This window comes from Simochromis diagramma, unplaced genomic scaffold (genome assembly GCF_900408965.1).
Source record: "Simochromis diagramma unplaced genomic scaffold, fSimDia1.1 OVJJ01000176.1, whole genome shotgun sequence".
In the NCBI taxonomy this organism is placed as follows: domain Eukaryota; kingdom Metazoa; phylum Chordata; class Actinopteri; order Cichliformes; family Cichlidae; genus Simochromis; species Simochromis diagramma.
The window spans coordinates 2,965,691-2,985,105 of NW_024386892.1; the positions used below are offsets into that span (position 1 = coordinate 2,965,691).

The 19,415-nt window shown below is 48.2% G+C and overlaps 2 protein-coding genes across 3 annotated transcripts; one reads left to right on the plus strand and one right to left on the minus strand.

The window, feature by feature from the left end:
- Positions 1-237: 237 nt before the first annotated feature.
- Positions 238-11,896, plus strand: entpd6 (ectonucleoside triphosphate diphosphohydrolase 6). Its single transcript, XM_040033758.1, is given in 15 exon segments — positions 238-365; positions 930-1,218; positions 2,525-2,601; positions 2,923-3,066; positions 3,648-3,723; positions 6,132-6,167; positions 6,686-6,774; positions 8,190-8,269; positions 8,564-8,628; positions 9,182-9,283; positions 9,377-9,471; positions 9,473-9,518; positions 10,137-10,193; positions 10,387-10,499; positions 10,580-11,896. Coding segments are annotated over 14 exon segments (1,323 nt in total). The 5' UTR covers positions 238-365; positions 930-959; the 3' UTR covers positions 10,664-11,896.
- Positions 11,897-12,551: 655 nt separating this feature from the next.
- aifm2 (apoptosis inducing factor mitochondria associated 2) lies at positions 12,552-18,829 on the minus strand. 2 transcript variants are annotated; one of them, XM_040033774.1, is made up of 10 exons: positions 18,715-18,829; positions 17,242-17,415; positions 16,907-17,022; positions 16,697-16,816; positions 15,538-15,630; positions 15,133-15,241; positions 14,907-15,059; positions 14,495-14,695; positions 14,238-14,418; positions 12,552-14,205 (listed from the first exon to the last, which is right to left on the minus strand). In XM_040033774.1, exons 2-9 carry the CDS (start codon positions 17,411-17,413, stop codon positions 14,267-14,269), a joined length of 1,116 nt encoding a protein of 371 aa, XP_039889708.1. In that variant the 5' UTR covers positions 17,414-17,415; positions 18,715-18,829; the 3' UTR covers positions 12,552-14,205; positions 14,238-14,266. The 2 variants fall into 2 exon arrangements, with proteins under 2 accessions (XP_039889708.1, XP_039889706.1); XM_040033772.1 differs by having other exon boundaries at positions 12,552-14,418.
- Between the last annotated feature and the right edge of the window lie 586 nt (positions 18,830-19,415).

Consider the following 19,415-nt stretch of genomic DNA (forward strand, 5'->3'; position numbering starts at 1 on the left):
TGGAAACTATGCTGTGGCCAATCAGAGCCTGAGCTCCTGTTTGTGATTCCAGTGATGCTGCAGTTCGCTAATTTTATAAAGTTAAAAACATTTTAACAACATTTACAAATTCAATGAATCGTTTTAATTCGATCTTTTTTATTATATATAACAATAACGTAATTATAATATATATAATAGAAAAGAATCATTAGCTTTTCTTTATTATTATTATTGTTGCCACGTCCACGCCGCACACTATGACGTCATCACACGGCGCCTTGTCGTTGACGGAAGTCCAGAATGAGTAGATGTGAAGTGACGAAGAGGAGGAAAGTGACCGGGTTTTTTGGTTAACGGGAGCCGCCGCTCACGGTTTCTGCTCGGTACGTCAACACTCGTTTGTCCGCTTGTCCCAGCGCCAGGACGCTGTTAGCCTGATGCTAGCCTGCAGCTAACCGGCTGATGCTAGCGGGCTCAGCTAGCTGTTAGTGTCTGAGAAACTGCTGCTACAAACACGGGAACGTTTATTTTCTGCCTTTTCTGTTTAAAGTGACTTATACAAAATGTGTTTCACCTAACAAAACAGCGAACGTGATTCCAAACCAAACTCCATTTAAAAAACTGCCAGTTTAACATTGTTTGCATGCCAGCTTAACATGCGTCCTGTTTTCCTGGCAGCTGTTCATTTCAGTAAGCTAACCTGAAATTCAAGTGGAAGCTGAATAACATGAACTGCTTAGAAATGACTTCACACTAGACTCCTTATTCCAGTAGAGTGTGTAGCTTTTAGCGATCTTGTTTGAAGTGGTAGATGTTGAACTTTATTCTATGTGTGTAGAGACGCTGTGAAAGGTCTGCTGTTAAATGTGATTGTTAAATAATTTCCCCTAGGGATCAATAAAGTATTCTGATAAATGTGGATATTTTGTGCTGTCTTTGGTCACCAGCTCCTGCATCTGCACACAGAATGAGAGGCGATGAAGAGACCAAAGCTGGCCGGAGCTTTCCTCTTCGTGTGCTGCCTGTTTGCCTACCTGATGTTCGTTAAGCATCACTACTCCACCTCCAAACCGGAGGCCTACAGACTACCTCCTCACCGCCAGCCCGACTCAGACCTCAGCGCAGATGACGGGCCCACCTCTGATGCTGGACGGCGCTTCCAGTACGGCATCATGTTTGATGCTGGGAGCACTGGGACCAGAATCCATGTCTTTAAGTTCCAGATAGAGGACAAAGGTACAGCCGAACAACCAGTGTAACTCACACCAGACCCCATTCATGTATCTGATGATAGCACGATGTAGTTTGCCTGATGTATCTTCAGACTCTGTAAATGTCAGAGTGCAGCTGTGTAGTCACATATCTACACTCCCTACGCCACATAAACTGATTCCCAACCAAAGTCCATTCAAATATCAGTGAATTTAACAATCTGTCGATAAATACACGGACTCAGACAGACTCAGGGTGCTCCTGTTTTTTAGATCTGTTTGGAAATTTAAAATACTGCAATCCTGCACCAAACTCCATTTAAAAACTGCAGTTTTTGCTGTAACCACTGTGGATTTATTTCTTTATTATTTTGAATTTTTACACAATAAATGCATTTTAACCATTTCGTAGGTAGCTTACATGACTTTTAATTCAAATATCTGTTAATCTGGAACTCCATCAGACTCTAACCCGATCAGAAAACTGAGAAATAGCGTGAATAATATGGTGGCTTTGAGAAACTCCTGACGTATCTGAATATTTGATGTTGGTATTTTCTACAGCAACCACTGTGTATGCAGCAATGAGACACGTTGATGTTGACGCTTTGAATCTTCTTACATTTTCGTTTCAATTTAAAGGAACTCGATGGCGTCCACTGTGACTCCAAACCAAACTCCATTTAAAAACCTTCACGTTTAAGTTGAGTTTGTGTGTGTGTGTGAATTTGAACGATGAATATTTAATGAGAGTATGCGTGTGTTGTTGTTTTAGTAGCAGCTGATATTAATGTGTATCAGGGGATGTGTGGGTGTTAAACCTCTATGTATACATCCTCTCAGATCATATAGTGCTGCTTTTAGTGTATTTAAATCCACATGTTGGCTCCGAGCATTAATTACCAGACGTGAATCCGTGCAGACAAGAGGAGCTTTCAGCCTTTAAGTCCTGCTGCAGGGAGCTGCTGCCAGTTCAAATGGACACAAACTCATTAGTGTGTTTTAGAGCTTTCTGGTTTATTAGGCTTAGAGAAAGTTTCCTGCAGCGCTCGGCCAAATGCCTTCGTTATCGCATTTAAGCGCTAAGCTAAATCACACAGGCTGAGTGCTGTCTTGGCTCCTTTGTTAGCATCGCAGCTAACTGGACTAATGGCAGCACCTGTTAGTTATACATGCTGGGATTGTCATTAAGAGCTTAATGACAGCTCAAATGTAGGCACAGGTCCAGGGTCACTCGGTCACTCAGTGAAATTCAATTAAATGCGCAGACGTATCGCCTCTTTTATCTGTTTAAAGCTCACAGTCACATAGTTTTATCTTTTTTCCCGCAGGAGCTCCAAAGCTGGCCCAAGAGACGTTCAGAGCCATCAAACCAGGACTGTCAGCGTACGCCGACGACCCGCAGCAGGTAGGGCGCACACGAGGGGCCATGGGAGGGCTGCACGGGTCCCACGCTGGGCTCAAAGACGCTCAAATGGGCCGACTGACTGAACCTACAGCAAACAGCCCCAGAGTGACATTCAAATACTGTTTGCTTAGGAATTGTGCAGTTATCAGCGCTGATGTTCAGCATTGGTTTCTCATCGTAACAAACAAGTTCCCCGACATGCTCACATTTGTGAGTGAATATTTCTAGAGTTGGTGCAGCGAGTGTAGTTTTGTTGCTCCGACTCAAACCTACAGTCCTACATAAAGACTGAGCATGCTCAGAGCCTCCCTCTGTGTCCAGTGCACTGCAGGGATCGTGGAGCTCTTGGAGGTCGCCAAGTCCAGCGTCCCCCCTTCGTACTGGACCTCCACCCCCGTGGTCCTGAAGGCGACGGCTGGGCTGCGTCTACTTCCTGGAGAGAAAGCCGACCAGCTGCTGGACAGAGTGAGACTCACACGTCACCTGATCTCATCTTTATTATTTCACGTTTCAGTTTTTCAATTCTTTTATTTATTTCGTATTGTTCAGACTTCGTATTTTATAAAAATCATTTAAATTTTTGAATTAATTTTTTCCCTCATTGCATTTTTTATTTTCCTGTATTTCTAAATGGAACATTTTGGGTTTTTTCAAACTAAAACGATAACTCCAGCACAGATGTTTAAAATGTTGTGATCAGGTATCGATCAGGTCAGACTGATAACTCCTCTGGCTGCTGCTCCTCCTCCTCCTCCTCTTCATCGTCATGTTGGAGCCAGAACAGAGAAAGTCTATTAAATCTTTTAAGTAATCAGTAATAACAGGACTACAGCAGCGAGCCAGAATGTGGTTTAATCTGAGGCTTTGCTCTTATTATCAGACGAGCTCTGATGCTGCAGATTACGGGGGGGGGGGGGGGGGTCATTTTTACAAAAATGCATCATTAAATATTAGATTATATTTAAACAGAGATCACTGATTGATGGGAGGCAGAAATAAAACTGTTTCACTTTGTGAAGCTCAAAGATCGTTCGCTTCGTGTCCAGGTGAGGGCGCTGTTCCTGGAGTCTCCCTTCCTGTCCACAGATGACAGCGTGTCCATCATGGACGGCACCGATGAAGGTAAGATGTTCTGATTGATCAGCCCGCACACTCCTACTTTCTAAAGATGACCTTTGTTCTGAAAATATTTCACAACAGAAGCCTCGTTTGCTGAGGGCTTTTAATGTGAAATGCATACAGGAACTGTTGAGTTCCTTATGCAGCATCTTAACGGTGTGGGATAGGCCCCGTGGGCCGGCTCTGGCTCCCGGGCTGAGATGAGGTCTTTTCTTATGAAGTGGTGCAGGAACCATGCGCAGCTGAAGAGAACGCCGCAGAGCATGACGGCACAGAAACAGGAAATAGATCCACCTGGAGCGATCTGAGGGGAGTTTCTGGAGGGTCGTGACCCCTCGCGAGGTCTCGTCCTGAGCGGGATCTTCATCTCATCATGACATTATTAGATCAGAGGGAATCTGCAAGTCTCCTCGGGTTTAATCTGTGACGGTGATGAACCGAGCTCCGGCTCTGATTTCCCCAACGGAAAGCGTCAATATGGAGGATTAAAGAGGAGATGACGGGGGAGGCGGAGCTCGGCATGCGGCTCAGCGTTTGATTTGTAGACACTTCCTCTCTACAGTTACAGGAACACATGATCAGGCTACACAGCGAGGCAGCAAATATGTTTAATTACTGGGTGAAAATCATCCAGTACTATAAACTGGGAGGGGCGGGGATAAACCAGGTTTTAGTTCAGGGCGGCGTGGGTATCCAACTTTGAATGCGAGAACGAGGCGATGGCGTAGGTGCGTCGGTGACATCAGCCATGTGACACACACAGAGGCGGCGAGGCTGGCCGTGAGGGTCAGACTCTCGCTCACCGCCACATGAGCCTCGTTCACACGGGAAGCTTTTTTCTGTGTCGAAATTCGGCCTTCAGTATCGTGCAGGAGCTGAACCCCCGACCTCCTGATTGGCTGACGACCCCACTCTACCTGCTGAGCCACACCCACGGTCAGCGAGGAGAGAGGCGGTGATAATGTTTGGAAATGGAAGTCCTTTCAGAGGCCTCTGTTTTTAAGAGTGAGGCGGAGCGCACAGTGTAGTTCATGTTTCACATGTTTGATTCCTGTAAATCGTCCAATCAGGATGCAGAGTGAAGGTTAACCAGTGAAGTCATTCACTGATCAGAAGTAAAGTGCATCTGCTTATTCAGGTCAACTCAAAGATGACTTTAGTGTCCGCGGTGCAGTATTTGCACTCAGCTGCATCCATTAGTGCCTTTTAGCAGCGACCTCTGACCTTTGGGCATGCAGGAGTGGGTGATTACGGGGCTCGGTACAAACTGTATCATAGGGGCTTTACCATAAAACTCTTAGCCCGATACGCTAAGAAGCAATTTCCTAACAAAACAAACAAGAGGCGGAGAAAGTCGGCTAAACACTGGCACTTAGCACCCGGCCGCCTCCCAGGAACCACTCAGAGGTCCCATTAACAATAAGTCGCTTCACTCGGGCGGGCCCAGGGTAATCTGAGCCGGGATAAGCATGCTGGCCAAGAACGGCACAACATCTGAGCCACAGTCAGGCTGCGGGAGTTCAGACAGACAGACTTCAGTTTAGTCGGGAACGCCGCACAGGACTCTGTCCATTAGAGGAAAAGCAGAGCGGGATAAACGGCAAATTCAGCGATCATTAAAAGACGAGCAAGGACGAGTAGTGATCCCGCTCAGGAGAAAGAAAAGATTTCAGCCTCAGAAATAAACGGGACACATAATCCCCCCGTTAGATTAAGTGGGACATTATCCCACACGAACATAATTGCTTGTATGAACTACTTTAAAAGGATTGGATTATGTGCAGGCGGGCCTGTTGTCCATACAGGACAAAACACTGAACTTACATTCCCATACATATCCACCAGCAGAGACATTACAGCTGGGCCAAACATCTGGAGCTCAGGGTCACAGCTGGATCCAGGAGAGACGCATACAATACGTCCAATCAGGATCCAGCGAGGTGTTCAGGACTTGTTGAGTTAGTCCTGAATACGACGCGTGTGTTGTGGTCACGTCTGGTTACTATGGGGACGGGGACGGGCGCAGAGACATTACAAGGGGGGCGCAGTGTGAATTTCAAAACAAGCACTTGGACACTGCGAGCGTAATGGAGGACAGGTATTTGACGGGGCTCCCACACAAACGCAAACGAAGCCAAACGTGTTTCCAAACCAACTTCCTTCCGAGCCAAAGACTAAAACTTGTGATGAGTCTTGGTTTTGGTGTCGCCTGCACAACAGCTGTCTCCAGAGTCGGGTCCACGTTGTTGCGTCTCGTAACAGCGTCTCCCAGAGAAACGGTTCATGTTGATGGTTACGTGTTAGCGTGCTCGCTGCTGCTGCAGCACAGAAACACGAGTTTGCAGTGAAGCGCGTCAGCAGCTGAGTGTTGAATCCAGCGATCCTGTAACCTTTTCGTTTTCTCCTTTCAGGTATTTCTGCTTGGATCACCGTCAACTTCCTCACAGGTGAGAGCGCTCACCATCGTTTTTATTTAGTGCAGCAGGGGCGTGTGATCCTGTGCTCCCAGCTGATGTTGAGTGCTTTTAGGTTTTGTATGAACCGTCCTGTCATTGGCGTGTTTGGGTTCTGAGTCTTCAGTGGACGATGGTGGTGTGGAGTTTGCATGCGCTGCGTCTTCATCGAAACTCCACCCTAACCATGAGGCTGGATGTCCACGCCCACGACTGAACTTCAGGGTGAAACCGCCACCTCGTGTTCCCAAACAGATGACCTCTGTCCTCTCAGAAAGCCCCGAACCTCATGTTGGTCCTCACAGAGGCGGGCCTCCACGTAGCACGCACACTGGCTCCATTTTTAACACTGCGGCAGGAAGTGGATGTGGATTGGTGTGATTTATGATGCGTGTGTGTGTTTCAAACCAGATTAATGTGCACAAGAAACGGTGATTACCTGTTATTGGATTAAACTGCAGCTCGCTCTTCCTCCTAATCTCCCCCTCCTCCCTCCCTCTCTCTCTTTTCAGGTGGTCTTCACAGTGCTCACTCGCCCACAGTGGGGATGCTGGATTTGGGAGGTGGGTCGACTCAGATCACCTTCAGCCCTCAGGACGAGGTGAGGACTCGCACAGGTGAAAGGGTGAGGAAGACTGAGAGAGGAAGAGCTCTGTCCCCTCAGTCAAACTACCAGGATGGCTCCGTCTTAGGCTTTAATCTGGAAACGCCTCGCTAATCCCAAATAAACAGCCTCACATCAGGCAGGGGAGGAGAAAGGGAGTGAAGAGGGGTCTATTTAGGTCAGGCTTCGTACACGAGGGATTGGCCAGTTCTTCTTCAGCCTGTGAGAGGAGGAGGAGGAGGAGGGGGGGGGGATGCAAACGAGGAACTGAGGCAGCAAAAGCTCCAGATGAAGCTTTCTTCTTACTGAGGTCTGACAGCATCAGCAGGAGGGTGGAGGACGGCCTCCCAAGAAAAAACCCACCCAGTGTTTGAGAGTACAACACACAGAGCTGTGCAAAAGTCTTGAGCCACCCCTCAGGTCTGCTGAGCAGCTCTCGAGCTTCCTGAAGCTCCTTAAAGTTCTTCTGTGGACATTGGCTGCTTTTCCTCTCCTGTTCAGTCCTTGTACGGGACCTTTCTCACAGGAATGACAGTGAATCCCACACACCTGAGCAGAGGTGCAGTTAGTTAGCATCAGCCTGTCACACAAACTCATCATCTGTTCCAGTTTCTTTACCAAATCTGTCAAAAATGCCAACGATATCACAGCTTCTCATGAAAACAGGATTTTGTCTCCAACACGGTGATTCCAAAGAGCTGTCAGCTGAAACTCTGCACATCTCAGCGTGGTGTCAGTGTGTCCTCAAAACCCTGAGGAAAGTGGACAGAAGAGGAAGTGGGAGGCCATAAAAACTCAACAGCAGCTGAACAGGACCCGAGAGATGATCTGGACCTTCAGCCGATCGAGAAGCCGTTCTTAATGAAGGCAACCTGGAGTCTGCAGCCATCTGTGAAGCTGGGTGGAGGCTCTGTCATGGTTTCAGCTGCAGCTCAGTCAGAGCTGTTGGAGATCTTTGATAAACTGATGAATCACAGAGTCTGATCCACCACGCAGGAACATCTGGGAACATCTGACTGACAGCAGCTTCCTGTTCCAGCATGACAACGATGCAAACACACTGTCAGTGCAGAGAAAGCACGCCTGGATCTGATAACACACAGCAGGACACCATCAGTCACGGACGGGCCTCCGCAGAGCCGCCCTCAGCTGAGGAGACGTCTTCCTGAGGATCCTCACAGAGCTGACAGCTGCTCACACCAAATACACACTCCGTGTTTCCATGTGTGTGTACTGTATTTACATGTGTGTTTGCACAGTACTGTCAGAAAACGCTCTCAGGAAAAATAAGCAGCAGATTGATTTTCTGTGGATTTGTCCCACCCAGCGTGGAAGCAACACTCGAAGGAATCGTCTGTTTTTAGAGCCGACCCAGCGTCGCAGAAGCCTGAAGTTCTTTTCTTTCTGTGCAGAAAACCATCCAGACCTCACCTATCGACTACATCCGGACCTTCCAGATGTTCAACCACCCACATGTGGTCTACACTCACAGGTACACGCACTCACACTGTGCCTGTGCTGATTGGCTGATGTGAAGTCAGCTGGTGGGTCACACACAGCTGTCAGTCAGAGGCTCGCTGACGTGATCGAACTCGTCGAGTTTCCGGTTTAATCGTCGTGTTTGCTGTTCGAGTCTCCGTAGCGACGTTAACACGCAGGAACTGATTGTGAGCTTAAAAAGTTAAAAATCTAAAGAAGCAGGAAGAACCAAACGTGTCAGGTCAGACACATTCATTTTCTGATGATCAGCTGATCATTATTGATTATTGATGTGCTCTCTCTGCAGCTATCTGGGTCTGGGCCTGATGTCGGCTCGCCTCGCCATCTTGGGAGGCATCGGTGCCCCGCCCCGTACGTACCTGACCTGTTTTTCTTTTTCTTGTTTTTCAGTTTTCAGATTTTCATCTCAGCCTGTTGTGCCCCCACCCACCCCCGCCCGGCAGATAAATAAGCCATTATCTAATCTTTTAATAACACACTGCAAGATTAATTCCTTGCTGGCCAGCTGTTGCTGCGGTTTAACTGCTGCAAGAAGCTGCAGCTCAGATCCTCTCTGCTGTCGGGCTGTTTATGTGCACGCAGGCGTCGCCGTGTCCGTGGCGGTGTCACGTTCAGGCGTCCTGCTGGGACCGTTTTAACCACACATCATATATTTGTGACTTTTTGGAAAACTGCTGTAGCAGACTGACAGCATTTGGCTAAAGCAGGAAGTGTGTGCAAGCAAACTGCTGCAAACATGAGCCATCGTCACTGCAATAACCTCACCGCTGCCTCTGCTGGGGGTCGGAGGAACTGCAGGGCTGTGTGTCGTTGTTTTACTGTTCGCGGGTTTGAGATGAGATAAACAGACAAACGTGTGTCTGTGTGTGTGTCTGTGTGTGTCTGTGTGTGTGTCTGTGTGCAGTAGGGGGCAGCCCGGAGCTGGTCAGCCCCTGCCTTGCTCCAGAGTACTCGGGCAGCTGGGAGCACGCTGACGTGGTCTACACTGTGAAAGGCCAGAGCACAGGTGAGCAGATCATCTCTGATTGGTGGTGTGGTTGCCATGGTTACTCATGATGCAGCTGGGGTTAGGAACCTTTTGTGTGCACGTGTGTTTCAGGGGAGCCGGTTTACGAGGCGTGCCTAAACAGAGTGGAGAAGGTTTTGTACCAGAAGGTGGCGAAGGCGTCTGGCGTGACCGACATGGACTTCTACTGCCTTCTCCTTCTACTACGACCGCGCCGTCGACATCGGCGCCATCGGTGAGGAAATACTGCCGCTCTGCTGCTCGCCTGCAGGGGGCAGCACGTCACGCTGATCCATCATGGCGTAAACAGGAAGCCAAATAATCCTCGACGAGGACGTGGCGTCCGTTGAAGCTGCAGAAACGCTCGGCGCTGCTGCGTTCGCGACTCAAACTTCTTTTTTGGCGGATTTTAGAAGACGAATCGTTTGTGAAGCCGCGCCGTTACAGGGGAAGTTACCCGGCACACCTGTTGTCCCCGGGGGGCGTCCCATTTATCAGAGCGTCCTGAATGTGGCCCGGCGTTACCTGCAGACCAGGTGTGAGGAAGGGTCAGAGTTGGAGCTTCACGTTCAGGCGGCGTTCGCTCACTGACTCGGGTTTAATCGCTCGTAGGCGCAACTTTCATCAGAGCCTCGTCCCAGACTTCCTGTTTTGTGTTTACCAGAGCCGATTGGCTCACAGCCGCCCCCGTCCCGCAAGCTGCCGTTTGTCACCTTTAACATGACGTTTGACTGTGGGAGCCCACAGTTCCTGAACACAGCTGATCCCAGAAAAGCTGGAAAACCGGGAACGTTCGTGTTAAGGAGCTGCTGCAGGTTTCTGTTTAACCCTCCTCTCTGTGCTCTGTGTCCAGACGAGAAGAAGGGAGGAAGCATCAGAGTGTCCGACTACACCGACGCAGCGAAGAAAGGTGAGACGGCGCCCTCTGCTGGACGTCACTCAGAGCTGCCGTCATCATCAATGAAGCCAGAACGTGTTTCTGACCCGACTCTAGTCCACATGATTGATTAGTTTATGCTAACCCCACAGAGGTCCAATTAAATGTTGGTATCAGCAGATTTTTTTTAAATCTGTGACCGCTGTGGGTGTTTTTCTCCCCGCAGGGTGCAGCGACGTGTCCGTCGGTCCTCAGCGGAGCCCCTTCCTCTGTCTGGACCTGGTCTACATCTCAGCCCTGCTGCAGGAGCTCGGCTTCCCTCCACACAAGCAGTTCAGGGTGAGCTTCCTGTCTCGCTTCTATCGATTCCTTTAAAACCATCGATCCGTCTCACCTCTCTGACGTTGTCTGTGTCCCAGCTTGCGAGGACCATCAACCAGGTGGAGACCAGCTGGGCTCTGGGCGCCACTTTCCACTACATCGAGTCCCTGAAGGCACACTGAAGCTCTGAGCTTTTATTTTGAAAAGCTCGGGGTCCTGCTTACTCTGAACACAGCTGACTGATGATGTTTGTGCCAAAGCAGAAATCTGAGCGGTGGGATAAAAACGTGACGTGTGTGAAAGCGGCTCATTCAGACCGGCGGTCAGGAGGCCGGGCTGAACTCGCTACGGTGCCAGCGTGGCTCATTAATCGAATATTTCACATTTTTATGACCAAAAGGATGCGGTGCGGTGGAGCCAAGGGTTTGTGAGCCACTGACGGGAAAAAATAAAACCCTGTATATGTGTTTGTTTGTTCTGTGGCTCTTTTCCATTAGATAAACCTTTGTTAGTCCCACACGTGGGAAACTTGTTTGGTCACGGCACAAAGTTAACCATTTAACACGTTAGTGCTCTTCTCTTTTAGGTTTCTGGGATGTTGTTGGTAGTGTTGTGGGTTTTTCCGTAGATGTGTCGGTTTCTTGCGAGTTCTGCGTCGGTGTTTTGGGAATTTGGGTCGTTGTTTCTGAGCGTCGCCTGAATGACCGTCAGCGTGTCTTCTCACCTGATCAAACTAAGCCGGGCTCAGTGTGAGCAGCTCGTTGGCGACTGATTGTTTTTGAAGGACTTCCTGTTTGTATCCCTGTAGTTTCATGATGAGCAGATGTTTAAACGGTTCCTGTAGAAACCCGTCTGTTTGGGTCTCAGGTGCTGAGACCGTAAGAGTCTGAGTCACGTGACTTTGGCGTCGCCTCCTCTGATGTCAGCTGTTCCTGAGTGGAAGCTTCAGCGTGTGAAACTTTCACATAAGATCAGGATGAGACAAAGAAGGGTTATTATCAACTGTGAATCATGGCGAGCTGCTCTGTGAGAGCCTCAAATAGACCTGAGTGTCCTTCTGTTACGTGGAGAAGCTCCTCCTCTCTGTAACGTTCGTCTCAGTTTCACCGATGATCATCTTCAAACCACCGAAGCAGCAGCTGTTCTCTCACCGGCTTATTTCACACAGAGCGGCTCTGCATCAGTCCCAATATTAAATTGAAGAATGTGAAATGTTTTCCTTCAGCTGATCCTGTGGTTCATATGAACGATGATGTTTGCAGGTTTTTAAGGATGTATTTTTATATTCTGAATCATAAACTCTGTATTGTGATCAAGAATTCATTGGAATAAAAACTGGAAACAGCTTTAATTCATAAAAACCTGAAGGTTTCACTTAAACACATTCAGGAAAAATAAAGTTTAACAGAAGATGATGGAGGTGTGACGATGTTTATCCTCAGCGTCCTGCAGCAGGAAGCCCACAAACACAGGTGTGCTTCAGGTGAGTGCGTGCAGGTCTGCTCTTCTTTTTTTGTAGGATGTGGCGGGCGGCTTTAATGCTTTCAGTGTGAATGAAAGCACCCGATTGGCTCCTTACCTTTGAAAACAGGAAGCTGGATCAGCGTGGAGCGGCCCTGAAGTTTGCTCGTCACAGAGAAACCAGCGAGTCTGCACCAGCTGACGTTTCACCGTCATCCTGAAGCTCCAGGTGTTTCAGGAGAAAGCACGCCGATGAGGAGTAAAGGACGCCTCGCACGCCGAACACCACCTGCTCTCACTCACACCTTGACCCATGTGACCTTAATGATTGGTGTGATGATGGTGGCTCTCCACCAGCTGTTAGAGCCTCCTGGATGAAGGGGAAAGAATCAAGTGACCGATAAGACGAGGAACACAAGACCACACGGCTGAGTTTGACCTGAAAACTGTCGGCGAGGCCGGTGATGACGAGGCTGCAGCGTTGAACAGCGAAGCAGAAAATGATAAAATGATCAAATCTTTGAATGATGGAACCAGCGGTCAGCTCTCAGCTGTGAGGTCTGACCCTCCACCTTCACTCAGACCTCCTGAGACGATACAAACTCAGCGTTTCTTCAACTCGTTTATTGCAAATATGTGTAAAAACAGTACATGTCCCAGACGGCCTCAGGCTACAGTCACTGTGCTGTCTGGATTATGATGCTAATAAAGTTTTAATGTTTAAAAAAGCAGCGGTGATGAACCTGCAGGCAGCATGTAAAGCCGAGATCTTAGCTAATGCTATTAAAGATATCACAGGGCTAACTGAATTTGGCTAGCAGCAAACCTAGCTTGATAATATATTTACCATATAGTGTAAATTAATAAAAAATATTTCATATGTTTAATATTTGTTCCAGAATACTTTTACATAAACAAAGGCACTTTTTTCTTTTACCTCCACATACCATACGTATGACATCACAACCTGATTGGCTGGTTGTGACGTTGATCCTGGACGAACGTTACTATGTGGCGGGTCCACTGGAGCCCAGTTTACAGCCAGTCACGCAGCGTCATCAAGATCTGAAGAAACGTTTCTGTGCAGACGTTTACGTGATATTTAGTGTGAATGCTTGAATGCCGTCTCCTTCAAAACCGTTCAACTTAAAACTTTATTCAACAAAAATTTCCCATGTGTTTCAATGGGAGACTCTCCAAATTTTCATTAAACTTACTCATTTTTCAACTCTAACTACTTCCACATATATTGACATAGAGCCACCATTCAAACTTTAAAACGAAGCCAAGACATTCAACTATTCAACTTGTATTTATCTTTTCAATAGCTATTATACTTTTTCTTCTGTTCCAGTTTAAGTTTCATGCTTTTTTTCAGCCGTTTCAGAGTTTATAATGGGTGTGTATGGGACGGAATGTTGGCGCTAGAGTGAGAGGAGGAAAGAAATTAATCTTGAAATCTTCCTTTAAACTGCTGCGGTGTCCACAGCGTTTGCTCTACAGGTATGATTTTACCTTCAAAACATAGCCACCGCTGTCCTCTTTCATCCAATGTGTTTATTATTGTAATAGGTGTTATGGTTCTTTCATAAATGTCACCAATGCACAGCCTCCTCCCTCCAACTCTTCCACAGACTAATGTTAAAAGGGCTCAGAAGGTTGGTTTGAAAATCAGAAGTACAGGCTGTCTTTACACTGTCGTCACGCCCATATAATAAACTCCACAGGCATGAAAACTGAGAATTTGGTAGACTGGACATTGCTGCCGCTCACGGTGAAAGAATTTTGTCAATACGACTCCAAGTTGTGTCCAGTGTTTGCTCTACAGCCATCATTTTACCCTCGAAACGTCGCCATCGTTGTTCTCTTTCCAACACCGAGTCTTTCAAAGCTCAGAGATGTAAACTTTTTAAACTGTGGATCCAAGTGGAGGGATCACATTGAATCACTGAATGAGTAAAAAGAATATGAACTTTTAATATTCATTCAGATGTTTTCTGACTCTAAATTTTATTTTCTCATTTCTTAGGTTTTTCTAATTTACAATTTAAACATTTTCAGCTATTTTCCAACTTCTCTGTGGTTGTCAGCTTTTAGCACTTCAGCACTTTTGTTTTCAGATTAAATTCTGTTTTTTTTCCTCATTCAAATTTTTTGACTTAAAATTCAGCAATTATTTCATTTCAGTGCATACATTCAGATTCAAGCATTCACACTGCAGTTTCTTCAGAAAATGCACTTCCCAGTTATAAATGATTGGCATGTGTGCATGCACGCACGCGTGTGTGCATGCATGCGCGTGTGCATGCGTGTGAATTAGAGTCTCAGGGCTGTTTCTGCTTCATCTCCTTCCAGCTCTTCCACACCAGGACATCTCGACTTTTTCCCCAGGCGACGAACCAGCGGGGCAGCCTGAAGCCGTTGTACTGACCCACGCCGTCGTCATGGCCCATCGCCAGCAGCATGGTGACGTTACCTAGCAACCAGGAAGAACTCGAGTCAGCCAGAGAACAGAGGCAGGTGACCAACAGCCCAGCATGGTGAGCACATACCTGTTTGATAGGAAGTCAGCTCCTTCCCGCTCACACTGTTGGCAATGTTGGCCACGGCGACAGCGGCGTGGAGGCCGGCGTTGTACGCCGTCTTGGGCTCGTTGACATTGGCGCAGTCACCCACGGCGAAGATGTTGGAGAAACCGTCGACCTGCAAGTGGTCGTTGACCTTCAAGGCCCCGTTTTCAGCCATACTGTCATCTGTGAGCAGAAACCAGTCGCTGATCAATGCAGCCATCGTTAAAAATAAATGTCTACGTGATTTTTCAGGCTAGCAGAGGCGGGACTCTGCATTATCACTTCCTGTGACACTGTAAGTAAGAAGGGTGACGTCGGGCGACCCTGTGGTCAAACCGCAGCGTGGAGTGAAAGCAGGAAATGACCTCAGTGCGTGTGGGTTTGCTGTTCTTACTGAAGGAGGCGCTGTAGGCTGCAGAGTTGATCTTGAGCCCGGTGCAGCAGATGATCAGATCCGTGACCAGCGTTTCGCCGTGGTCCGTGATCACCTCCGTGTTCTTCGTCATCGTGTTCAGCGGCAGCTCCGACAAGTTGCTCACTTTTTGTCCTGAAAACACGGCGGTGGAAAGTGAGCCAAACCCCGAGCTGACGTGAGCCGTCACCTGCAGGCGTGAACTCACCCAACACAAGCTCCACCCCCTTCTCCAAGAGAACCTGATTGGCCTCGCGTCTGATGCTGGGCAGCAGCTCCGGGTCAGCCAGCCCGAGTTTGGAGTGGATCAGAACCACCTGAACGGGTCGACGCGGAGGAGAGAGCGGGGTCAGCGTTCAGAGGGCAGCAGCAGGGGTCAGAGGTCAATTTAATTCAGTTTTATTTATACAGTGCAAAGTCTCGAGCGCAGTCAGCTCAAGGAGCTTTATGTGATCAGAGACGCTCCACCAATCTGAAGACCACGGCTGAGTAAGCACTTGGCCACACAAATTTAACAGGAAGCAGACTCCAGCAGAAGCAGGCTGAGGGCGAGACTGACGGGGGCGAGGGCGGGACAAAGACATGCTGTGGAAGACAGGTCAAAGGTCATCACCTTCTTATCAGGATACTCGGTCTTTATCTCTGCAGCCATCTCCACACCGGTCGATCCTCCGCCGACCACCAACACCGAGTCAGCAGCCTGAACCTGCACACAAAGACACACGCACGCACACAGACACACACGCATGCACACACACACGCGCACACAGACACGTGCACACACATGCGCGTGCATGCACGCACACAGACACACACAACGTGAGGAATTTACATATTTTTAATTTGACTTCTTGAAGTTTTCTGGGTTTTTTGTTGTCGTGTGAAACATTGAAAAACCAGACAGAGAAACACAATCTGACACGTCAGCTGCAAAACAGCTTTGCAGTAAAACCTCCTGCTCGGGTCTACCAGAGGCCCGGCAGCTTGAGGGTCCTGCAGTATCTCAGCTGTTCCCAGGACTGCGCTCGTCTTCACAGAGATGTCTGACGTTGTTCCCGGGATCTGCTGAGTCGCTCTCCCAGTTTGGGAGTCACTGCACCCAGTGCTCCACTGGGAGCTGCACATCTTCTGCAGCTCTTCTCTGAGCCCTTGGTACTCCTGCAGCTTCTCGTGTTCCTTCTTCCTGAGGTTGCTGTTGTTCAGTATCACTACATCTGTCACTACGCCCGGTTGGTCCCACAGGACTCAGTTAACCCGTGTTGTGTTTCCTGTAAAAGGCCTTTTTGTACCATTCTGAAATGTGCACTCTTTCAGTTTTAGCTAACCTTACCTTTATTTAAGCCTCTGTTCACCACTCTGTTCATCGGACCTGAACTGCAATAAATAACTGGAAACACGGGCTGTTCTAACACTTGTGTATGTGTATCTGCGTTAAACATTACAATAATAAAACAAACGGTTTTGAAAAAATATTAAGTAATAAAATAAAACTAATTTCACTCACTAATACTGGACGATAAAATGTTTCGGTTATATTTCAGTACAGAGATAAACTTTAGTATAAAACTTGTACATTAATGTACTTTTTAGAGTAGAGTTTATACTTTACTCTAAATCCACGTTTACATGAACTTTTCTATGGCAGTATTTTTTCTGCTGGTGAAGTTCAAACTAAAATGTATTAAATTATTAAATATGAAGATTTGAAATTCAACCAAAAAAGGTTAAATAACAATAACTTCTAAACAAACAGCAGTAAAACCTGATCGAACCTCTCTGATGAAGTCCTCATACTTCTGGACCGCCTCCTTATGCGACGCCACCGTGTTGAACTTCCCGGGGAACGGCCCGTCGGTGCCGGTGCACAGGATGAGGTGGGAGTACTGGATCTCCTGCGGCACAAACGACACAGATTCAGCTGCAGCTTCACCTCCTCCTCATGCTGCAGAAGAAGCTCCACAGGGAGCTGCTGTGGTCCTCACCCTCCCTCCCTCCAGGATCACCAGCTGCCTGTCTGTGTCGACGAGCTCCACCCGACCCTGAACGAAGCTCTCGCCAAACGTCTCGGCGTACGGGATGAAGGTCTTCTGAGCAAAGCCTGCACACAGCACAGCACTAATTTTTTTAAAATTAAAATGTGTAAAAATAACATAAATTTTTACATAAATCTAGAATAAAATCAGCAAACACAACAAGATAGAAGAATAACAGTCGACGAGGTCATCTTAAAGTGAAAATAATATAAGTACCAGAAACTACTTTTAGAACTGACAGGAGAACAGGTGTGGACAGGTGAGGACAGGTGTGCTCATGGTACCTGGCTGTACGGCGGCTCGCAGAGCGCCCAGGTTGTGATGGAAAGCGTCTCTCATGTCGATCAGAGTGAAGCTGAATCCTCGATACTTCAGGTCTTGAGCTGCGGCGATGCCACCAAATCCTCCGCCCACCACCACCACGTGGACACCCTCGGTTGACACCTGACCCCCCATCTCTGCAGACACACACACACACACACACACACACACACACACACACACACACACACACACACACACACACACAGGAAGTCACTACTACAGGTTGACCACACCTGACGTCGTCACCCCAGAGGTCTGAAGCTTCTTAAACCTGCATTCTCTCTGACGCCCAGCAGAGGGCGCCCACTCTGAAGTCTGATTCAATTGGGTTTGCTCAGCTGACCTTTGACCTCAGTAAACTCTGTCCTGATGAGTTTGTGCTCTGTCGCTACTTTCAGGTCTGACTGAATCAAACAGGAAGTCTATTTTGGTCCTGTCAGAGGGCGGGGCTAAACAGTGACTGACTAGTTGCTCGTTGCTCATGAAATCCAAACGACTGCTTCATGTTCGTCGACATGCACTGCTCCTTTTCAGCAACACTCAGCACACCTTTGAATGAATTTCAGCCAAAAGAACAAACAGTAACCCTGCTGTGTACACAGGGGCGTGTCCACAGGGGCGTGTCCACAGTGGGGCACCATGAGGTCAACCCCCCCCCGGCACCACGCTGCAGAATAAACGCTGTGACGTCTCACAAACTGAAACCGTCGACTGTCAAAAGCACCAACAACACCCAGCTCCAAGCTCCAAACACACCGCTGCCATCTTTTATATACAGGCTGTGATTTCTGCTGATTACATAACGCCCACTAGTTTAATCTCAGGTTTCTACAGGTGTACACAGACCACACCCCCTCCATCTTCTGATAGCTCACCTGAGCATCACTCACAGGGAGATGAAGCTGGTCCTGCTCACCTGGTGAGCTGCTCAGATGGTCTGAGTCTTATCGACGCATCAGCTGTGAGCTCAGAGGTATGCGGGCGGTGAGGCAGGTACAGGTACGCCAAACATGTGGAGCAGATAGAATCGGGTGACGTTTACTTCCTCGGTTTCCGGTTCTAAATCGGACTCATCGGGTACAAACTGATGAGTACGTGTAGGTTCTGCTGCTCCTCTTCATCACTCTGCAGGAAACTCCTGCTCGAGCATCCAGATTAACAGGCGTTGGTCGAACTCGCCACATTTTTAAACTTTGTGTTGTTCGACAGCATCAAGACTGACGGAGTGTGTTTGAGATAACCTCACAAGTGTCACAGGTGACACGCTTGGCGTTTTTTTTTGCTGGTTTGTCGGTAGCAGCTCCTGAAACGCAAGACTGCCACACATCTGTTCGACCAACGCCAGTTAATCTGGAACACCGGCCTCAGGTGAGCTACCTGCCGCTGCCAGCCCGTCTCTCTGACACCTGCCCGCGCGAACGGGAGGAACTCACCTGCTGTAGGTACGCGCCTCGGTCACGTCGTCGTCTTCTTCTCCGCGGCTGTGGGACCGCAGCGTCTTTCTTACCGAGCTCCTCCTCCTCTGATGACACCAGTTCTCCTCCAATCACAGCCCGGCTCCCCATGAAGGAGGCGGGGGTAGGCGTGCTGCTTTCAGGTGCTGTAGGAAATATTATTGTTAAGGCGAGGCGTGACCTTTAACCTATGATAAAGCAGTTTTCCTGTGATGGGAGCGGTCTGTAAAACTTTATTAGTGAGGAGTAAAAGAATATAATTTTTTAAAAACCGATCAGATGATGGTAAATGGCCTGTATTTGTATTTGTATAGCGCTTTACTAGTCCCTAAGGACCCCAAAGCGCTTTACACATCCAGTCATCCACCCATTCACACACTGGTGATGGCAGCTATATTGTAGCCACAGCCACCCTGGGGCGCACTGACAGATGATCATTATTTTCTTTTAAGGCCCTTTGATTTATTCACGGCTCTGAGCCAGAGATGTCCTCACAGGCCACATGAAAGCTACAGCTCCGCTGATGTCCAGCAGAGGCAGCAGTGAGTCCGTCCCGACGCGCATGTTAAAATAAGCATGCTTACAGCGCGACACTTGCACCTGCAGCGGCTCCATCCAAATATTCCCAGTACTGATACCAACACTGGTGTCAGGTCGATACACACTGACAGGAGCGTTGG